The sequence below is a fragment of the Gavia stellata genome, chromosome 4 (genome assembly GCF_030936135.1).
Source record: "Gavia stellata isolate bGavSte3 chromosome 4, bGavSte3.hap2, whole genome shotgun sequence".
NCBI classification, from domain to species: Eukaryota; Metazoa; Chordata; class Aves; order Gaviiformes; family Gaviidae; genus Gavia; species Gavia stellata.
This window is the reverse complement of record NC_082597.1, coordinates 80024799-80047943: the sequence shown is the minus strand read 5'-3', so window position 1 is coordinate 80047943 and position 23145 is coordinate 80024799. Positions and strand designations below refer to the sequence as shown.

Sequence of the window (23145 nt, the reverse complement as noted above, 5' to 3'; positions counted from 1 at the left end):
CTTTCTGGTATTCTTTTAATCTGCATCTGGCATAGCTTTTAAGCAGGCTTTGGAAACAGGACAAAATAATAAAAGATAAATGGAGAATGGACCGTTGACTCCCTAGACCAGTTGATTGTTCTAAAGCTATGGAGACAAAGGGAGGACAGTAGCTTTATTTAAGTAATGTTGGAGCAAGAAAACAACATAATTCCTCACAGCCTTATCCTACTCGCCTTTATAATGGCAGCTCCCACAAGAATGAGACAGAGTTACCTTCATCATGATTCTGGTGTAATATGACCTCTGGCTGAGCATGGATAGAGTTCCCAGGATGGAAGAAAGGTGTGAAGAGCATACGAGCTTTCCTTTGCTTCAGGATATGCTGAAGGAGTTCATACAAAACATCACCTGAAAGACAAACAGCAGGAAAAAGGAAATGAAAACCTACGTACTGCTGAGAAGACTCATTTAGCCCTCTGATGCATGAATTCATGGCTCCTGGGTGCTATTTTCAGACCCCAAAATGCTTGCAGTAAAATCTTACATTTCACTGTTTTGCAAGGTTCTTCCCTGAAAGGAAAAAAAAGAAAAGAAAAGCTGCACATCACACCTCTATGTGTGACTACGGAAAAATGGGAGAATGACAAAACATGGCTTTTATTACCCCAATACAGAGTTTTTTTCAGGCTACATGGCTGCCCATCCAAGAACTCCGAACCTTTACAAGCAGTAGTTAGTTCAGTGTCCCACCTTCTCTCATCACAGCCTCAGTTTTTCAGATAGACACCTTAGGGAATTCTTCAATGTAGAGCCCACGATTTATGCAGTGAGTTGCTGGGAACAAAGACGGTGCTCTTCTTTAATTACTGAACAATTTAGGCTTTATGCGGGGAGGAGATAGAAGATGCTGTAAAGCCTCTGCATGCAACACTGGTGCCTCAAGGCCAGAGACAGTGTGCTACTCAGATACTCCATTCTAGGAAATCCACAGGAGGAAGAACTCTCACTTTGAGAAGTTGCTTTGGGATGGACTCAAAGACTTGAAAAGAATTGAGAGATTTAACTATCCTGAACACCCTTGCTGTGGTGACAAGTCCTGGAGACACTCAAGTGTTATAGGTGCCTTAGGAACTTCTGTATGTCACTCTTGGTGTCATGGGTTGGACTCCTGAAAAGCCCAAGTGGGATCCCAAAGCTAGTTATTTCTAGCTGCTAGAATCTGTATGGAGCTCACTGCAACAGGCAATATTAGACCTCGGATATGATGCAGACTAAGGAACAAAATGCAGCAGACTTGGTGCTCTGTATGGGCAAATACAGTCTGTTAGCTGTTATTGTATTGGAATATTGTATAATCCACAGAAATGTCTGCAGCGAATTGCACTGCACCAAGCTGACATGTTCTTGTGTGAATTGATCCAGATACTTCTTTCTTCTTGGGGTGCAGGCAGGCTGTTCCTTGCTTCCCCCCGCCATTCCCTGGCACTAGAATTGTATCTTTCCTCAGTGGAACATATCACCGCAATATCTAGGAGACCAATGGACTAACTGCTTATTTTGTGTCTTTTTACATATTACATCTTGTACTGATGCCCTTCCTCCAACAACATCGACGTGAAACACCTAGGTACTTATACATTTTGTCTGATGTAACTGGCCGCACATTTCAAAGTGAAAATGTACGATACAGGGTAGGAAGTTCCTGGCTTTTAATTCTGCTTGCTCTCTTCTGTTTGTCACTGCTCATATTACCAAGGAACAGGTTGCAGCAATAACGTATTACCTGGAAAGGAAATTGGTGAAGTTTCACTTAGGAAACCTTAGATTTTCTGGCAGAGTTTTCTCAAGTGTGTGGGGGATTTTTAGCAGTTGTTTCTATGAGATTGTAAACTGTGTGCCGTTTGTCCCTTGTCTCTATAAACTGCCAATGCTCTATTTGTGGGCAAGTTTAGTGTCTTAGTGTGAAACAGTTAAAGCCATCCTGCTTTCCATACTTCAGCTTCCTTTATTTTTAGCATCTTGGCTGCTTTTACTGTCTCAGCAGCGACTTTAGGGCATCTTTAAAAGGTGATTGCAATACCTGAAAATCTAATTAAAAACAAAGCCTCGAGAACCCAGTTACCTTTTCCATGTTTAGTACATGAAAGGCTAAAAAGTCATTTTACCACGTAATTTGCATCTTTGAATGCAATAGTGGCATAATCATAACTAGTGCTGTAACACTCCAAGCAATAACGTACCAAGTTTATACCTTTTTTTGATTTGGCCTGACAGACTAGTGAAAACGTCCATCAAGCTGGCTGTCTTTTTTTTACCTAACAAAACAGTTATGCTTCTGCACCACCCAGATGCAGTAATGCTAGTTAAGAAGGCGAAAAGCGTTTTTCACTCTCTCCCTCCTCTGCTGCCTCCCTTCTTCACTGGACAGCCCTAAATAGGCTGTGAGCCCACTTTATTGCTAGGACCGCTGCGGGGAGTGGATGCGGTTCTCCTGGTTTAACCATGAGGGGAAAGGATACAGCTTTTACGTAGCTACGCTCTAGAAAAACTTAATGCCTCTATGGGAAACATTTCATAGTTCTTAAATTTCACATATAGTTAATTTCTGGGAAATGTTGAGGTCATGTCCATTTACCTACAGTCATCTAAATTTTTAAGCACTGACTCCAGATATCCTCTAAAAGGTTTATTATCAGTGGGGAGTACCTGGAGAGAAGGAGGAGAGAAAAAGCGATGGAGGAGGCCTTTCGTTTGGTCATTTCAGTCCAAGTTTAGGTAAATAAGAGCTTAAACTTCTGCACAAACTGAGGATTTGCAAGCTAGAGGCTCTTCTCTAGGAATGCTCTATCTCCAGCTTCCAAACTTTTTAATCCTACTCATTTCAAGTGTCCTCACAGCACACAAGGGGAAGAGCCGGGGCATAACTTGCAGGCAGCAAGTCACTGGGATGATACGGGGAGTTGTAAACAAGATACACAAAGCTGTCCCTTACAGTCCTTGCCCATGTCCCCACTTTCAATACTCCTTTTGCCTTAAGCAGGGCTAATTTTTTAATGAAATGATTCAAAATGATGTACCAGAATTAAAAAAAAGATGTTTCTAGGCATCAGTTTTTACTACTGTATTATACTGGCAGTAGACATTAACGCTTGGCATCCCCTTCCATACAAAATTAGTCCTGGATTTGAAGCTCATGCTTTAAAAACTTCTTATACACTAAACATAAGCCCCAGTTTGTGAGGCAGACTCTGGAAAAGGATGGTTGTGGGGGTGCGTTCAAGGGAGTCACCGAGCAGCTCGATGCAGAATTAGTGCCACTGCTTGCTTACCCCCTGGACCCAAGCAGCACCAGCTGTACTCCGCACCTAGCAAGCCTTGCGCTGGAAGCCTCCTCACAGCAATTCTGTAACCGCTTGGGCCAAACTCTTTGATCACCTATGGTGACTGAATTATGAGCCTTTGTATTTAACAGGACTACCTTGTATGGTTACAAAAGAAAAGCTCACAACTCTTATTTAGAACCAATAACTCATATTTAGTTAAACATCCCTGACAACGGAGGGCAGAGGCTTACTTTGACTGGAAAACTGGAGCAGGCAGACCGCAGGGGATATAAATACAGGCAGGCAATATACGCATTTCTAAATCTTCTTTGTGAATAAACGAAGACATAATTTGAGCAATAAGCAGACTGATTCACACACCTGTCTGTGCTGTGCCTTGGGCTGGACTTCAGCACGTGAGAGAATATGGTAAAGTAAAGCAAAGCCCACAGGGGCTGTAAAATAGAGGAAAGGTCCCCAGGGAGGAGTTTTGCAGTTGCTTTTAATGGCACGTCAGCCAAGCCAGAATGCTAATATGGGCTTCTTAAGAGGCTGGAGCACTTGATTAACTTGCTGCTGTAGTTGGGTCTGTGAAAAGATAAGCCTTTACAGGGAAGAGCTGGAAGTCACAAAGTGCTGTCAGAGAAGCTTGCTTTCTGGGAGTTCTGCGGGGAGTTTTAACTAGAAACAGGTTGGATGTTTGGGTTTGCATTTGCATTCAAATTTGCCTACAAGCCAGGTGTATCAGGATTTCATTCCCTCCTTGGCCTTTTTGTCCTTGCCTCATGCAAGTGCCTCTGTCCTCCCTCTCCTCCCCCTGCCCAGTCCACCCCAACAAACGTGACTGTTTCCTCCTCTGACCCTCTCCAGATTTCGTTGCAGCTTCTCTCTTTTCAATCACAGCTTCTGTAAGTAATCCTCACCTGAATGAGGAGACCTGTATCGAAAGTCCTCTTTGGTCAGGAGCAGCAGAGCCTTGCCGTTCATCTCAAAAGTGTTGCTCTCAATTGGCCTCAAGGAAAACTCCTTCTCCGCCCACCTGAGCCACTGTGCCACATCATCCCTGCTCCAGTAAACGGGCTGCAAACCTGTGGCAGGGAAGAGACCATGATTGTGTTACCAAATTGAGACAAGATATGGGAATATAGGCAAATATCAGTGAATCCCCTTTTCTCCCCACACCGTAATGTGCAAAGTCTCAGGGGGAGGTGTAGGAGAGGAATGTCACGTTGACGCAGAAGCACTGGACTGTGAAATACTTTGTTAGTTTAGGCACCTTGGTTTATCTATGACATGTTGAGAAACAAGAACTGCCTTAGCATCCTGAAGAAAGCTTCTAGGACATTATTTCATGCCAGGTTTCCACTGTGAAATGGGATTTTCCTCCAGCTGCCTCTTCTGAGGTGCGGAGCAGGCAGGAGGCAAAGTCCTTGGCCCCGTCCTCGGTGTGTATCTTTTCATAGGAGAGAAGCATGCTCTCTCTTCATGCCCCTTGTAAAGTCATTGATGAAGCACAATGAAAAGTAGTCGGATGCAAGAGAGCTATGGCCATACTTCCCTCTCGGTGGCTGGGGTCTGTGAAGAAGGGCTGCCTCACACAGCCACTGTACCAGTATGTCTGTAAGTGGTTATCAGTGTGGGTATGGTTGAGAACGGTGTATTCAGACTGGCCCATCCCTCCTGCAGATGCCGTCACGCTAGCAGATGCTATTCCCACACTGGAGACAAAAAGAAGCGTTGAGGCTGTGGCACCTTAGTCCTGCTTTAGCTCGTGTTTCCTCTACAGCAGTAAAATATTGCCAATGTAACTGTCCATGTAAGTGTGGTATGCCGTTTTATAGTAACATTGCAGGTATGTTCGGTTTGGGGACAGAATTTCCAGGGCTCCAAGGAGAATGTGGCATTCCCTTTCTCCCAGCCAGCTCATACAGCATATACAGCCTAGATCCCTGTGTTTACTCACAGGGACCCAACCAAGCTACCATGAAAGTCAAAGACCGTTTGCCTGCTACCTTTATTGGGCCCAGGCAGAGAGGTTTGGGAGGTGTGACAATTCAGTATCTGTTTTACAGACAAATTTAAAATAGCTTCCTTCCCCTGGAGAGAAGGCAGCATGGTGAAGAGCTGTTTATACCCAGGTGGAGAGATTATCTCCAATCCACTGGGAGATAAAAGCTTTCTTTCCTTTTCCCCCTCATGAGATGACTCATTGTTTGACTTGCTACAATGTGTTGCGTAGAAATGAAAGCTTCACGCTGTGCATAGGAACATAAAATTTGCCGTATCTGATCAAATCTCTGGTACACAGCCTCTGGCGGGGGCTAATACCTTATGCTTCAGAGGAAGACGAACCTCCCTTCCTCATATTGCACCTGGCTGATTGTATGCTGCGCATGGGAAGAAATTTCCTTCCTGGCACACCAGTCTCTGAGATCCGATTACCTTCCTCCTACCAAGCACTAAAAGAAACCTGGGAGAGTTGTACTGCTCTGTTTTGTTTTGGTTTTTACTTTAACAGATAGGCAACCCTTTCTTCTGTTGTAGCAAGAGGTCACATGCAGTGAATTGCATTCTGCTGCTATGCCAGATTCCCAGACAGCGGCTTTGGAAAGTCCCAGAGCCACAGCTGCATACAGAACTGAACCTCGGTCGGAAAAAGAATTGAGATCGAGCCTGAGAAAGGGTCAGAGCTGACCTAAGGAAGGGACGTCTGCATGGCAGCACCAAGAATTTCCATTGGCTTTCAACTGCTCCTGTAGCACTGTATTATGCGCCACACAGAAACAAGAAGTAGCATTTATTTATTTATTTATGAAGGACTTAAATTCTCTTCCCCCTATTGAATTAGGGTCTGATTACTGGGGTCAGAGTTTTCTGTAGGACCTTTCTTTTTGAAGGGACTGGGATGGGGTGTAGATCTGCTCAGAGACATGCAAACCGTCATCTAAAATGCCAGTGAGGTTCATCTTTTGCTGAACACGGGGTTATTTCCACCAAAAACACACTCTGGGCTGCTGCTGGGCTGCATGCACATTGACTGCAGCTAAAAGAGAAAGAAGTCAGACGTGATGCAGTCAGACCACAACATATGAAAGGGTTTAAAAGTCCATCTGTGGAGTGCTTGAAATGGTCATGGGTGGTTTCTTTTGCCTCCCCCTTTGCCATGCCACGCAAGTAATAAGTTGCCCAAAGGAGCACTGTCATGTGGGAATCTAACTGGACTTCTGACGTGCACTTCACACGATGAGGCACGAAACAAGACAAAACATCACTGGGAAAATCGGGCCGACACGGGCGGGCAGAGCTATACATAACTTCACATGATGTGCATGCTCCCCTATAGATAACAACATAATAAATAAATCACTCCCTATAGAAGCATAGACCATCATTTCCCATGTCCTGGTGACAGTGTATTTTTGCATTCCGTTCACCTAATACAAAAGTACCATGTCTAAAGAGAGGTTGAAATCAATTGGTGCTAGACCCAAACCAGCCAAATAAGCTACACAGACTGGGACGAGCCACGTGTGCTGTGCTGGCAACTCTGAAACAGAGCCAATGCTTCACACTGCGAATCAGGTCTCTGATGGGTTTCAGCAGCATCTCTGAAGTTTGTGAGAAAAGCCTCAAAGTAGTATAACCTAGGACCACTTGGCTTCTAGTTACTGAGAATCAGCAAGCAGTCATTCTAATTCAGTCTGGCTGTCGCTAAAATGAGTGGGTGGATGTGCCACATCCCTCCACCCATGGGGTGATACCATAATTAAATACTTAGATTGTGTTTGGAAGATATAAAGTGGCATAAAAGAAGTTAACTGCTTTTCCCTACATGGATTGTCTCTTCTCTCATTTCCCTCCCTCCCTGTCCTGTAACTTCCGCAGGAAGTTAGTTTCTCCAAAAAACCCTCTTTAGTTGCCGGCCTCCACCGCGCGCCCATTTGCTTTGTGAGGCTGAACCAGTTCAGTCGCAGGAGGCTTTTCTGGGGGTGCAGACCGCTCTTGCTAAAAGTGCTTCAGAAACCACCATTCAAAAAATAATTTTTTCATGTGCAGTACAGCATTTACTAAACCCGTATCCCACCTTCTTTGCCCTTTCTTAAAAAGAAGGAGTTGGTTTTGTGAAAACAAGGGCATGAGAGGGTTGGCTTTGCAGCTGAAGGGATTTGACAGCACAGCACACGTAGCTATCAGTAGGTCCTGAAAATGCTTTCCTATACTCTCCATGAAAGAAAAACTAATCCTGCTTATACAATTTTTCTTTTTTGGATGCTGTTTCTTATTTTCTCCTCTCCATCTTCTCCTTTATTGTTGTCATGTCCACAGTGGAAGAAAATGGGCTCTTTTTATCTCTCCAGTTTTATTCTCTGTGAAAGCTAACAGCATTGTCTTCAACTAAGAAAGATATTTACCAAGCAGAATAAAGTGAGGAAAATGAGTGCTGTCTTACAAAATGAGGACAGAATTTTGCCTGCTGAACCAACTGTTGAAATCAGTGGGAAGGCTTTGCTGCTTTCAGTAGGTGGGGATCAGACACGGGGGATGCTGCCTTTCTCCCGGTCTGCCCTTTCGGTGGCCAGTGTCGCCACAGACCTCAGAGGGTGAATTTTGGGACTCAGACCTGGCTCTGCTCCCATCTCTGCCATTGCTCCGCTGGCTGAAATCTGGCAAGCATTCCCAACCTTGGTCTCCCTATCTGCGTAGTGCAAAAACAAACAACAAGAAAAACTTCTTGAACCCAACAGCTGAAAGCAGGTTTGACAAAGCCATGTAAACCGTCAGAATCCAGCTCTGCGAGATCCAGCAGTATTCTCTGTTAGCTTCTAAACACCACCTCCAGCAGAGTAAAATACAATAATTTATAGACATGTTTATAATCTGACAGCTTTATATGCCTTAAACAGGGAGCAAAATTCGTGCTCACCTTTCCAATGCCGCAGGCTAGCGCACTGGTGTCTTAATACATTATCTACTTCTGTTGCTTATTCCTCACCTGAAGTCCTGTTTCTAACTCCTGTTACAGTAGCTACCTTATAAACGGGGAGAGCGAGCAATTCTAACGCTGCAGAGCACAAGCTGATAACCATCTGGACTGCCCAAAAAACCCACTCCTGTTCCTTTCTATTCTTGCACAGCAAAAACAAGTACAATGAAGAGAGGCCGATGGGGCAATTTACACCTCCTTCTTCAAGTAGGTAGTAAAATTGTTTACGTATGTTCAGTCACTTGCGCATACACACGAGTGCACACACACGCAGCAGAACGTATTGGTCTGTTGAAGAGGAGTTTAAGCTGATGGTCTGTAAAGAGTTCACTCCTTTTTTGACAGTGAGCCCCTCAGGAAATTGAAGCAGGGTCAGGCTTTTGAGGTTGGAAAACAGAGTGCTCTGCTCACCTAGTATAACCTTCCGCACATAAAACTACACAGCCAGCAATATTTGCATCTGACCACAAACTTCTGGTGGGGTTACAACTTTGTTTTTTGAAAAGATGTAGCCAACCTTGAATCTTGCAAAGCACTCATGTTCAGCATCTCCTTCTTTGCTTTGGAAGACAGGGTATGCGTTTTACAGTATGAGTTGCTATGTATGGTGTATGTAACAGATACATCTAAAACGTGAAGTATAATGTAACGTAGGCTGTTTTCACCTTGACTCATTTTGGAACAATCTGGAGACACAAATCCAATGCAAAGTGTGATGTACAGAACCACTGAGAGCTGCTGTTCGTTTTAGTTTCGCTATGAGGACACAGCCACACAACAGCATGCATGACGGAAACAGCATTCACAAGTTTCGTCTAACTTTTTGTTCCACTAATGCTGGGCACTCCATCATTACGCCTGGCTGCCTGGCAGGCAGGATGATGAGGCGAGAAGGGGGTAAAGACAGACCTCTCATTTATCCCTGCTTTCTGCAGGGCAGACAGAATTGTTCTCACTCCCACGCTGAAAACTACTTAGCGCAGTTGGGCAAACAGCAAAGGGGCCAGCGCATGCAGATCAGCAGCTGGTTTCCAAACACTCAGGGACAGATGCATCATCACTGGCAGCATCAGGCAGGCCAGCTCTGACTATAGGACAGCCCTTGAGCCTTTAGTGGGAAAACAATGCTGGAGAAGCTCAGAAGATTTGACCGACTGCTACCAACCAGCTCTTTAGGAAATGAAGCTCTCTTTTTTGTTATTAATTAACAGAATTCTTCTATGTTTCCCATAAAGCATAATATGTAGTTCTGCATATGATGCTGCATGTCAAGCAGGAGAGGGGCACGAGGTTGTGTTTTTCACTTCATTTCTGTGTAAAAGCAACATGGTCTGGAGGAAAAACATAGGATTAGATACAAATCCTTCTCCCAGGCTCTGCCACAGCAACTTTTTAGAAGTCCCCTCCTTCTGTCTCACTTCTTCGTTTGGAAAGCTAGACTACCAAAGAGGTGTCAGGGGGCTTGGCCAGATAACATCTGAAAAGCTTCGAAAGTGCAAAATGCTGCACAGCTGCTTCAAATGACTACAGTTCAATACTCCCGCGGTGCTGCCTCTGCTGCTCTCTGGTTCCCTGTTCAGAGGTATTGATTGTTGCTGCAGACCAGGGGCCCTGTTCTGATACCGCACTCGCACCTGACAGCACAAACCGCGACGTGCTGCTCCCTGAGAAGGGCTGCAGCCCTGAGCTCAACAGCAGTATGCTGATCACGCTGAAAGGGGTTTCAAATTAAAGCCCAAGCTGGGCACTCAGGTCCTCCTGAGAAAGGAATTTTATGCTACTTCTGCTGGAGCTGCGGCACTGATCCGTTAGCGCAGGAAGTGCCTTCCTCGCAGCTACGAGCGCTGGCAGGATCCCACCCCTGGGGAGCTCAGCAGCCCTTCAGGACTACCTCTGCAACGGAAGGTAAAGGTAGGAAGATTAAGGACCCTGCTTTCTCAGGAAGCCTTTCTAACTCCTCAGAGGAGAGGGATGGGTGACAGAGAGCTGCGGTGTGCTTAGCTTTCCCCATGCGGATGGACAGCCTAAAGAAGTGCTTCTGGGACTGCTTTTGGGTTGGCATACGTGTGGAAGATGCAGCCCTACCCCAGGATAAACCCTGTATCACTGGTGGTCCGTGCACTTGCTCTTACAAGTAGGGGACGGAGGTCTGGTGTGCGGTGATGTGCCCGATCACTTGCTCTTTCCAGGAGGTGCCACTTGACCCAGGTAGTGGAGAAGCAGTGACCATTCATTGCTGCTGGCCCACTGGGATTGCCTCATCCTACAGCAGAAAGCTGGCTCTGCAGTTTCGAGGCCCAGAGATAAGCAAAGGTAGAAAAGGAAGAAAAGGTTAATCCTGGCTAGTCCTCAGACAGAATTATTTGGGAGGTGAGTACAAACCGGTACAAGGGAAATGGATGGTGGCAGATGAAAATGCGCTTTTACAGGTCTTGTTAAGGAAAAAAAGATTGGATAGGGAACAGAGGAGTCCTGTGATGGGCAGGAAGAGAGCGCCCAGTGAGGCTTGCATGTCCTTTAAAAAGGTATGAAACTGCCTGTAATCAGAATGACAAGGCTTTGGGAAGCTTCCCACACTGCTGGGAACAGAGGGTGAAACAGCTTTTTCAGTAGTAATCTGAAATAAAAGGCATAGGCTCATGTCTCCTGCTCTCCTGTTGAATAGGGTATTAGGGGCAGAGCACAAGTGCAGGTAATGCTTTGTGCACAGTGTCTGCTTTGGGGGGCCTCTACGTATGCAGACGTCTACAGAAACAAATCTAGTGAAGCCCTGGGACGGGTTTCTGCCATGCTGACTTTGCTAGCGTGGTGCCCTGCGACCCAGCCCTTCTCTTCTCACTGTTTGTACAGAGACCCTGGAAAGTTGACACACCCGAATCCCTTAGGGCGCCAGGGTCATAAAATAAATAAAATTGCTTTTCTAATGCAGCCTTTGGAAAGCCCGTAAGAAACATATTGATTGGAAAATGCTTGATTAGAATGATCAAGCTCTGAGCTCTCCTACAGGGAAATAAATCTTTTCAATTCCCCACACCCAGTGCCAAGCTCAGCTTCCTGGAAGCAACTATGGCCCTTTCTGGAACTGAGGTGAAAATCCCATGTTCCATCACCTCCCCTGACCTGCTGACATTACACATGGTTTGCATTTGCTCATCAAATGCACAAGCAGGACTCTAAATTAGCTTGCTGGGCTGAGATAGCTCGCTGATTAATGATGGCAGATGAAGTCACCGGTACAAAAACCCCACGAAAGTCTGTGTAAGTGGGAAAGGAGGGAGGAAAGGCCACGCTCTACAGAATTCAACATGAAGAACACAGTCTTTCCCACTCTAGAGCCAAACCCTTTTCTTTGCAGATACAGGTTACTAAATGAAGTAGGTCTCTTACACAAAATTACTCAGCTATGTCTGTGACCCCCCTGCTCCAACAACAGTCAGAAAAGTCCCTGAACACTGCAGACCAATTCCTGAAGTCCTTAAGAGTTGTACCTGATGTCAGAATAAAGCCTCAAGTGCAACCCCAGTCATTTAACATGGCCCGTTGTGCTGCATTTCTTGTAACTGAAATCAGTATTTGACCCATAGCAGCCACCTCTCTCCTTTCTGTTTCTACTTACATCATTTGGAGTTAGCTGGCAGAAAAAGTGGACCTTAGGATGTAGCCCTCTTTCCTCTGTGAGCTGCCCTGTTTTGGGATCCATCACAGAAAATGTTATAATGCTGGAGCAGTCTACCTGCTGCTGACAGGCACTTTGTGGCCTGAAAAGAGAATTCACCCAGGACGCGGCAAACCAGCCTAGATAAATGGTGCTGGTATGCATGCTGAAGTCGCCAAGCTTTGAAGTTCTGGAAGGCAAAAGCTACCAGCCAAAGAAGCAAGCAACCGCAGAGGTGATGAAAAGACCAGCCTGTTTTCTAGGCACTCATTCCATGAGCCATGTCCAAGAGCTTTCAAGAACTGCACAGAATGGCTCCAGTTTCCTTCCATGCTGTTCGCAAAACCTTCCTAGAAGCCTGACAAGAGCTCTCCTTCCAGGGCAGGGAGAAGGCTGGCTTTCTGCATCTGGGCACCACATTCAGAGAAGGCCAGAGCGTAACAGTGAGTCAGTGAGCTGCCGACAGCGCAATGCCGTTCGGCTGACTACAGCCGTTCAGCCGCTACCGCGGTTGCCGCACTCAGGAAAGAACTTGCTTGGCTCCAAGGTGACCCCTCTCTTTGCTCATGTTGTGCCCATCGGCAGAGAGGGCAGGTGACCGTGGGATTCCTACCAGAGCAGCTTGTGCAACACAAGCAGCTGGCAGGAGGATGGGGAATGGGGAAATGGTGGTTTGGATCTGCTCCCAGTTGTAGTCTTAATCCACTCCTGATTCCTTCTCAACCGATTTTTGGCCGTTTTCCATGGAGCAGACATTGCTTTCCTACTGCTCCCTTCCAAAAGGAGCTGAAAGAAATGTCTTCTGTTGCTTTTTTCCTTGTATGTGCAAAAACTATATCCTAAACAAGACTAGCTGAGCCCTGACAATGGCATGGGTTAGCTAACTCAAAAGACCACGCTGCCAGAAGCGAGCGGTTTTGCAAGTAGAAGTCAAGGAGATTATAAAAACTTTAATTTTCTCCTCAGCAACTCTTTATTGTTTCAAAGCAATTTATCTTAATCCAGGTCAAAATTCAGGTCTAACAAACATTCTTCACAGTTTTCCTGTATTGGATACAGCCACTGCTGATACTACTGTTAGTAATACATGCACATTTACACTACACAGTGCCTTTCAACTGTAGACAGATTAGATTGTTATATCTGTTTTATAGATGTGAGGCACAAAGTCATTGGACACCTGCCTATACACTGAATCTGTTATAGGAGGGATCAAATCCAGGAACTATATTCTGCTCCTCTTTACAACTGGACAAATGCAAAGCATCTTTACGTCCTTAACACCTTCTTACTTCTTGTGTCACTTACTCGGTGCATCCTGACAACAGTAATTTTAAGGTAAAAAACCCAAACCACTGTATTTGAATGAACTGTCAATACATGCTGGTTTTTTCTACTAACAGAATATGGCCTTGATCCCTGGCTGGAGTGTTGAGTATTTGTAAGTAATTAGAAATAAATTGATCTTGGTAGTCTTGACCTACATATGGTTTTACTTATGTCTTTTGCCTGCTGCTTAATTTCTGTACAGTGGAGAGGGGTGCTGAGATTATTACCGTGCTTAGAGCATGCGGCAGTAACACTGGTGATGGAACTGAAGGCTCTGGTTTTAGGTACCTGATCAACACCCCAGAAAGATGTGAAAAACTGAAGAAATAGTTGCTAGTTGCAATGAATGCAGCTGCTAAAATTAAGATGGTTCTTCCAGCAATTTATCACTATAAGCTATCATGAGCTAGGTCACCTCGATCTTCCAGTGGCTGCAAACTTAGTGGTGATTCTACCGTTTTGGAGGAGAGAGGTCAGGAAGTCCTTTTTGTACAGCTGAATCAAGTGGAAAGTTTTGAAATCTCAGTTTCACATGCCAACAAAACACCGCCACCAACATAGCAAGACATTGTAATCCTCCTGTATTAAGAAGCTGCTTTCTTCTCACAAGGAGATTTTGTTCTCAGAGGCTCACATCCTGAAGAAGTTGGGTCCCTTTCCCTTGAGGAATTTTGGCTGGGACTTTGTTTCCTAACTCAACTGCGATTGTGAGAGCTGGGGAGGGGGGAGCATGTACACAAAGAGCATGTTTTCCAGGCTGTTTCCAGGGAACGTGAGGCCAGCTCCACTACAGAACAGTCTACGCCGTGACAGCAAGATGTCATCTGTTGGCTTCCTCAGCACTGGGGCTCCAAGCCTTGCAAGCTGCAGCTGCACTTGCGCTGCTACTGTAAAAGCAGATTTTGGCAGCGCAGCCAGAACCATGGCTTACTTTGCCTATAACTATTAAGCAAATCAGTGTAGAAAAAAACTTTACCACCAGCATGTGGTCAAAGCATGTCATACTTCTACTCTATCTGATTTCACTTTTGGACCTCTGTCTCTTGCTTATGCAGGCATTCTCCTTCAGACTCCTAATCCAGGAGAGCTATAAAAGCCTGCTTCAGTCCACCAGTATATGAGTTCTTCTGTGCTTTATGCTAAGACCTGCCTTCAGGTGACATTAAATATTAAATTACTGGGGGAAACGGTGCAAATTACAGCTCTGGAGACTGCACGCTGTACTCAGTTTTGAACCACATCTTGGGCTTTGGAGGTAAAAGCCCGCTTTTAGCATGCTGCAGACATTTCCCACTCCCAGGATGCTGCAAACCAGAGTTCTGACATGGTTAAAAACTCCAGGTTTAGCTTCATTTCTCGATGGTTCCTTAATGAACCAAATCCCTGCAGCTCTTACAAACTGTCAGTCATTTCTCCAAGAAGACACTGCTGTCCTAGAGAAAGGTCAACTGCTTAAAGCAACAGCTCTCGATGCCGGGAGTCCTTTTCCGCATCCAGGGGGACGAGGAGGCCACTGAGACGGACTCCAAACTGCACTACAACACATAACCCATACAGGAGAAGTAACTGCATTGCATTTGCGTGGGGCCCTTCATCTCTATCCTTCCAGTGTAACTTGTGTACAGAAAGGCTTCTTGTACTAAGGTACTTGTGCTTGAAATACATTGATAATGAGAACAAATTAAGTGTGTGCTCTTTGATTATCAGATGATAAATTATCATGATTATCTTTGCTGCAGCTTGAGAATTGCTTCCTCTCCAGGGTTTAACTCCTGCTTGCTCTGAAGCTAGTCAGCACACCCACTAACTTCTCATATTAGGCCCCCCCAAAAAACTGGCTTCCACTTACTATTTCTGTGCAAGTCTCATGAAGTTGAGGCATTACTTTTATTTGGGGCCACTTGAAAATACGGCCCAAGCAATCAGAAATCAACTTTATTAATTGGGACAGCAGGCAAGACCCTGTCTGGGAGCTTGTCAGATTGGAGCTAGGATGCTGTGCTGTGCGTCTCAAAGGTACACGCATGCTGCAGTCAGAGGCACGGCTGCAGCACTTGCAGTCGCCCCTGGGGTGCCATCTGAACCAGCTCCCTGAGGTGCCAACCACAAGGGCTTGAGCATACGCTGCATGTTCAGCACAGCCTGCCTGACACCATGGTAGCTAGTTCATGCTGAGGTCTGTGTGTATTAAGGCTTCGGCAAATTCTTGGGCAGCTGTGACACCGACTCACCTCTGACTGCAGCGCAGATACGCACTTGTGTGAGCTATGGCTACCTCTCTGTGACAGCCTCAGATCTCGGAAATACGCACTTCAGTTTCACACCTCCAGCTTCATAGGTGACTTGTAAAAGTCCTGTGCTTGAGGGAAATATCCCCCCTCCTGAACTGGGTATATTGGAACGCCTTTCTGTTATTCTGTCCGGTATGAAGAAGCCAGAACAAAGATGGTAATTTCTATCTCAGCGCTGGGACATCTGCAATCCCTATACTTTCCTTCAAACCAGCTCCTTTCAGGCCACAGCTCGGACAACATGTAGCATTCAGTGGCAGTGCTGACTTAGTATTGTTTTCTGGCCACCCCTTCGATGTGCCAGTGCAATTGGTGGAGGAGCTATGCTGTAATCTCGATGACAGAGATAATCTGCATTTAAGTATATATGTACATTGGTTTCTGCCAGATCAGCTTTCTGAGCTGATTAAGAGCACAATTGCACTAACAGTTAGGTCAACACAAGTGGCAGGGACGTGGCAAATCGCAAAAAGAGTAACAGCTGGATGTGGTGACAGAGAAGGGAGGAAATGCTTCAGCTAGTATTGTTACAGAACATGTCATGTCACTGAAAAATGCATGGGCTCGCTGTATTACTTGAGTTTAATCTTGATGATGTCACCGAGAAAGGCTTGCTTCCAGGGCTGGAAAAATTATTGCAATGTCAATAGAGGCAAATAATTTACCTACGCATTTCCAGTAGAGGATAAAGCTTTGACTGAAAAGCAAAACAAATGGATGAGATAATTCACAAGGAGGGTCTGTCTTATCCTGCTTTTCTTGTTTCTTGCAAAGCTAAAGGTGCTGTGAGAGAGACTGCATACCTAGCAACGATGGGTAACTGATACCATCACAGATTCACAATTCTTAATATTCTGTAAACCTATTGTGCTAGTATAGACACCTAGTGACCTCGACATCAGTGAAGCTATCTTGTGCTGTCCTTCTTTCCACCCTGCCTTTCCCACAGGAAGGATGGCCATCCCTGTGCTTGCTGTTGCCAACGGACTACTGCAGATGCGCCGGGGGAAAGGGGACCTCTGTCTCGTGAGAGGGGCATCGTGTGCTGCAGCTGGGAGTCCCAGAGCTGAGGTGGGATCGGCTGTGGAGCTGTGACAGCAGGGAGGGGTGAGAAAGTTAGCCCTCTCAGTCTAACAGTGCCCCCTCTTTTGAAGGGGTGAGGGGTAACAATCTTATTTTTCTTAAAGTATTGTGAAAGAGAATCAAATGGTAACACCTGTCAGAAATATTTAATAACGTCTAATGGCTTCTTTACATGGCTGACAGTTGTGCCAGGTAGTATAAAACATTGAATAAGGAGGAGTCCCTGCCTGGAGGACATTACAATATAAAAAGACAGGAGAGGGAAGGGATTGAATGTACAAGCAAAGTGAAAAGCATGATGGTGTGCATACAATGCTGGTCCCCCAGCAACCAACTGAAACTACTGGAATCCCCACACACTCTTCACTAAGTGCATATTGTGAAAATGTAGTTGAAATACTTTTTCATCAACTTGTCTAATTAAAATTTTCATACGAGTGCTCCCCCGTATTTTGGCAAATTCCAGCCAGCTCTGTGAAGGACACTTGTCAAATTACGTATCTTATCTGTTGCAGAAATCCAGATTTATAGGTGTATCTGTTCACACACCACTTCTGTTCACAAAAACCCAGACAATCTCAATCACGTTGAAGTCAGGAAAGCAACAGAGCTGTCTCTATAAAGTAGTAATTTCTCTTCTATTCTTCCAATGCTTCAAGACTTGCTGGGTTTACAAAGTCCAAACCAGTTTAGCTTCATTCTTTTGTATCTTAACTTCCAAATCATCTCAAGTTTCTGCTTTCCTGGGAAGACTGATTCACAACCAACTTGCACAAGATAGAACATCTTTTTAAAAATCCACCATTTGGACCTACTGGTCATGTGCCTGGACTTGTCTGAACTTGGCCATCCCTGATGCCAAGTAGGATCTTCTGTCCTACTAAGAAACACTCACCTGGATACCCTCTCTTTGGTTAAGCTGACTGCATCATAAATTAAGTACCCATGAAAGCTGGTTTTGCCAACTGTACCAGCAACAGCAGTTTTTGGAAATGCTGTTCAGTATTAGATCAGAGGAAGGGAAGTTTCTCAGTGACTAGAGCACAGGAGTCAAATCCAGATTGCAACAGGACTGCACAACTTATAAACCTCTCAGGCTGTGGATCAAAGTGTGCGTGAGTATGAGAGGGAGATGGCAGGGAGTAGGGCGAGTAGAAAGAAAAGACTTGAGAAGTAAGAAGGTAGGAAGTGAACATGCACATTAGGGAAGGACAGTGAACTATGTTTTGAAGAAAGGATACCTTCTAATCTAACTTTTCAGGTTGCCCTAACTTTTCCCTTCATGCCCGTTTTTATAATTCGTACATTACAGAAATTACTAAGCTAATAGATACACATTAACATTCCAGGCCTTTCCTTTCCTCTTAACAAGCTACAAGTGGAAAACTACTTTTCTGAAATGCTTTGCTTATTAACGTGATTTTGATTTTTTCACATGACTGGGGTCAACTGGCTTAGCACTGACAGCATAGTACAGAAATGCAGACATGGGCACATTGTCAATTTGAGGGGGGGAGAAGTCTTCTTCAGCAATTTCACACAAAATGACATTAGGGAATGCAAGGTGCCAAAAATTTTCCCGTGAAGCACTGAAAAAATCTGCAGACTTTAGATGTCTCACACCACTCTGGCAGATAATAAACATAGAGCATATGGACCTAAATACTGTATGTTCATGAAAACACAGTCCTCCGTGTTTGACACCATGCAGAGTTTCTGAGGACATGAATGCAATTTCAAAAAAGATTTACGCCCTTGTTATTCAGGCGTTTGGATAACCAAACAATGGAAATTCAGAAAAAGGTTTCTTTGTGGGCTGGTTTATTCCTTAACAAATTATAGCATTTCTTTCTTATACATTCCTCTGAAGCAGCTGGAGTGGGCAACTGTTGGTCCCGTTCAATATTGTCTCTTCCCTGCTCTGACCAAATTTGTTAATCTAAGTCCTGAAACACTACTTCATTTGAAGATTAAATCTCAAAAGAAAACACCATGATTAATTTTTAACAAGATGTTTTGCTGATGCCTCGTTTTGAACTTTTTCTAGATTTCCTCTTCCCCCCACTACCCCTGAGGTGTGCACACACCATGTGAAGAGGAGATTTCTTTTGTCAGCCCAACCTCACCCTTATTCATTTAGTGCTGTCACAGTCATGCTTTTGCAACTCTGCTGACGGAATCAGGTAGGAGGAGGAGGAGGAGGCTGATTCGGCAAGAAGAGTCTTTTGTTTGCACGTAAATACCTTGGTGTTATCAGAAAGAAAACAAGGAGTGAGCAGCGCGCATTAAACAAAAAAAATCACAGCACTATTATTCTGGTTTTCCCCCTTCTCTTCCATAACTATAAGTGAGCTTCTGTGTGTAAGAGAAGGGCTGGCACGCAGAACAAGTGTCGCTTTACTGCCTCCCCTTCGTTGCTAAATGGCATCCTTGCAGCAATTATAACAATTGCTAACCCGGAGAAATGATACTGGGAAACAGGTTGATGTCAGTAAGGGGCACATTAAAACCTCCATATAGGAACTAGCTTTGAAGGAAAAACGATTTTGAAAACCTAACAACAAAGAAGGGATCTAGAAGAATGGGTTGAGACATGCATTAATAAGGCCAAAGAGTCCAAGACAGTGCACACTGACATTTTTCTGTGTATCTGGGCATATTGTGTCCAGAGAAGGGATTTTCACGGCAGAGGGCAAATCAGCAGAGAACTTAGCCCAAAGCTGCACATGAAGAACCGGCATTTCTTAAGACATAGTTCCTTTTCTGTTGTTTTTGTTTTTGCCAAAGATACATATATGAACACAGCCACCAGACTGTACTGTTCACAGAGGCAGATGCAGCATTGACCCTGAGTGGGACAGAGGGAGCACAGCTCCTCTGCCTCAAACTTTCTAGTTCAGTTCACTGATAGTTTGGAAGGCCTGAGTTAATTTTTTTGCACAGCCTGCATCTCCATGCAACAGGAAGGACCTTCAAGGCTCAGAGCTTTTGTTGGGTACTGAGGAATGCCTCTCTGCAGCTCCCCACAGCCCTGCACCCTGCCAGCTCCAATGCACACATGTTTCTGCCGACTCTATCGGCGTCCGCCAAATCCTCTTCTTCCACCCAGGACGTTCTCTCTCTCACTATGGGGACAAGGGGAGAAAGACAAAATGCTTGGGTTCCTATTTTTGCTTGCTGCCCTGCTTTAACATGCAGAAAGATCACACTGTTTTTTCAGTCTTTGCCCTCTTGCTTAAGTAATGCGACTCACGCGGTTATCTTTTAAGCCCGGGAAGCAGCGACTTGAATAAAGCAGCGTTAAGACACTGGATGCACCCTCAGGGAGTACACCCCATCCAGAGCGTAACATTTCAGCCGACACATTCATCTGACTGTACCCTCTGGCTGCCTCCAGACAATTTGGGCACAGTCAAACCCTAGCTATGAAAAATCCTCATGAACACATCATATTGAACATGATCTTATTCCACCCAGCTGAATGTTAAACAAGTGACCGGTTAATGCCTGCTTAAGGTTTTGGAAACACTGGCTTTCAATCCTGAAAAGCATGTCTGCATCTCCTGTGGAAATCAGCGGCAATTTTGATGATTTAGCTGTTGTGCTAAGAGCAGTTCGTAAAGCACCGAAAAGGGAGAGAAAAGTTTCCCAGAATATCACAAGTTCATGTTTCTGATTTTACACATAACGTCTTCCTTTTGTGTTAATTATCAAAACACTTCATAAATCTTGAAATGCTTTGCTATTTGGAAAAAACTGTATAAGATTAGATGCTGCTTTCCTGTGTTTCCATTCAGCTTGAACAACTGTGAGAGTGGATTTAATCATAAGAGAAAAGGAGAGCAGCACACCTGGACCAGGCAGGTCTAGTTGGGTTGAAGAGCAGGAAGTGTTTCTTCCCTTCTGTCTTCAGAACGGGAGTCAGGATGGAGGGACACCAGTGCCTTCAAAGAAATCTGGGACTACTTCTGTACCCCTGTCAAAGCCTAGTGGTTTCTGTGCTCTCTTGGTTTGCTAGAATCCATACGAAATTGAAAAAATGGTACTGGGATACCATCAGGGTGCTTACCCTGTCCAGGATTCATTTAGCATCTCTGCCAACCTCTTAAAAAGACATAAAAGAGGAGACAATTTTTAATCTCCTTTCACAGTGTGGATGCCAATGTCACATGCTAAAGCTGCATCTCCTCAGGAAGAGGGACTTGAGTATGTCCGTCGTTGCTATTTCCTAATTGGCAGGCACAATGGAGAAGCCTTTTGCTTGCCCTGATAAGGTCATTTGCATAACTCTACCCAAGTGGCTTTGCATATATTTTTTTCTCTTCTTTTTCCTTCTCTCTCCACTTCATCAGTTCTCAGACACTTCTCCATGTGTCAGAGAAGCCCTAGGAAAACCTTATCTGTAGTTAATCCCAATATTCATTTTATTAAATACTTACTGGTTTATTTTTATTTCTTGTAAAGAGACAGTGTACATTTTAGTAACTCTATTCCTAAATGCACATGTTAAATAAAGAAAATTGTACTGTTAGTGAAAAAAGAATTCTGCCTTCTCTGTATAGTTTTCTTTCACATTCAGTCAGAATGGCTGTGGGTTTTCTTTCTGCTTTTAAATTAAAACCTCGCAATTACATTTGTTTAAATGAAACAATTGAAATTTGTTCAAATTAAAAGCAATTCTAAACAAAAGTGTAAGTGATATTCATACTTGTATTGTCAAAACTGAGATAAATGTAAAATTGCAAAACAACCCTCACAAATAGTGGAAAGGAAGATGAATACCAAAGTACATCAGTTTAAGTAAATATGACATTGAAGGAATAAACAAGACAGTGTGGGTTGCGCAGTTTAACCCATATTCTTGTGAGCATTTACTTACACAAGCAGTTCCAGTGATTTTACTGGGATGTCCCACTTGGATAACTGCCTTTCCAGGGAAAGAAAGGGCTGAAAAAATCTGTCCTTCTCTTGGTTAGCTTTTTTTAAAAAATACATCTTTTTGACTTGGGGGGGTGTCTCTTTAATCCCAAATTCTTTCTTCTGAAAGGATTATGCCAAACTTTTGACACATTCTGAAGTTCTTACTAACAATACAAGCCCTCGCCTTGTTTTTCATAGCAGCTTAAAAATATCTAGTATCTATAAATCAGTGGACCTGATGCCCTGTTTGTACAGAAAGACAGAACACAGTTATTTCACTAACTACAGCAGCTCACACAATGAGGCCCTGGTCCATGTGAAGGGCCAGGAGGTGCAGTCCTAACAGAAATCAAATGATCTTCATCCCCTAATTCAATAGGCCTGCATTATTATTCTGCATAATTGTAGCGTCTCAGTCGCAGTCATAAACCAGGACCCCAGTGTGCCTGGTAATGCACACAAACAGGAGAGAAATGATACTTTTGTCCAGAGAGTTTCCTTAGATGATAATCTCTACATAGACCTATGAAGAGGATGTAGTTTGTTGGTATTTTTCCCAAATCTCCAGCTCATGAAAGCTAACCGAAACAGAAATGATGGGGTAACATCATAGATTTTGCTATAGGAGACAGTATCTTGGTCTCCACAGGCAGTAAGTGACGGAGGTGGGGGGGTAGTTCATGGCACTCAGGAGACTGGTGAGCCCCTAACAAAACTTTGTTTGAATATACAAAATCAGATCCACTGAAAAAATAAAAAGGGAAAAAGGTGCAGTATTTCAAGGTTGGCATTAATCCATTGCATTCAAGATGCAACCATTTTTTGCTGCTTTGGTTTCTCAACACTTACTGTAATGTCTGCTTTGAGTTTTGGGGTAAGCCAGGTTTTGGGGTAAGCAAAATTTTCCGTAATTGTTATGAGAATCGGTTTGATAACCATTGCTAAAAGCTCTTTTTTTCCCAAGTTAGCATATTTTGGAATAACAGTAAAAATTTTATAGTGTTGACCTCTTCTAGGAAGAATTCTGTTTCAAAGACAGCTGCTTTTATAGTATTAAAAATTAATGTCAAGAAAGTTTACTGACAGATAAGCTCTATTAATGACTTCACTTCTGGACTTCACTATTTGTATTTACAAATTAACAGTGCAAATTCTCAGTTTACTAATCTGCCTTGCAGATCATTTTTTGCAGCCTTGAGCTGTTTCACTTTACTTCACTGAAAACATTTAGTAGCCAATCTGTAGTGAACTCTAATTTTCCCAAGAATTTATTATGTGTACACAATATATTACAGAAGATTTCCTAGCGTATTATTAAGCATTATAAATTATGAAAACCAAATTAAATTTTTTGAATGACCAATACAGTGCTTTATCCTGGACCTCCCATAGCACACTTACTCAGTTTGTCCAAGTACGTGGTGAGGTTTATGTATTACCTCCACAGCATGACACACACTTTACAAACACGTGCCATACTATGCAGATCTCTGAACCAAACATCTTAGGACCTAATGGGTTTTAACCCAAAGCCTACTACAGTCAATGGAAGAGCTTACTCTTGATTTGAATGATTTT

The 23145-nt window shown here is 44.0% G+C and overlaps 1 protein-coding gene across 1 annotated transcript in view; it reads right to left on the bottom strand.

Annotated features, from left to right (window-relative positions):
• ETV6 (ETS variant transcription factor 6) overlaps positions 1-23145 on the bottom strand; it is a 140231-nt gene that overhangs the window by 29701 nt on the left and 87385 nt on the right. The window contains exons 3-4 of the mRNA XM_059816665.1: positions 4229-4393; positions 256-390 (exon numbers count right to left, since the gene is read on the bottom strand). Coding sequence (XP_059672648.1) covers positions 256-390; positions 4229-4393 — 300 coding nt within the window. The remainder of the gene's footprint in view (positions 1-255; positions 391-4228; positions 4394-23145) is intronic.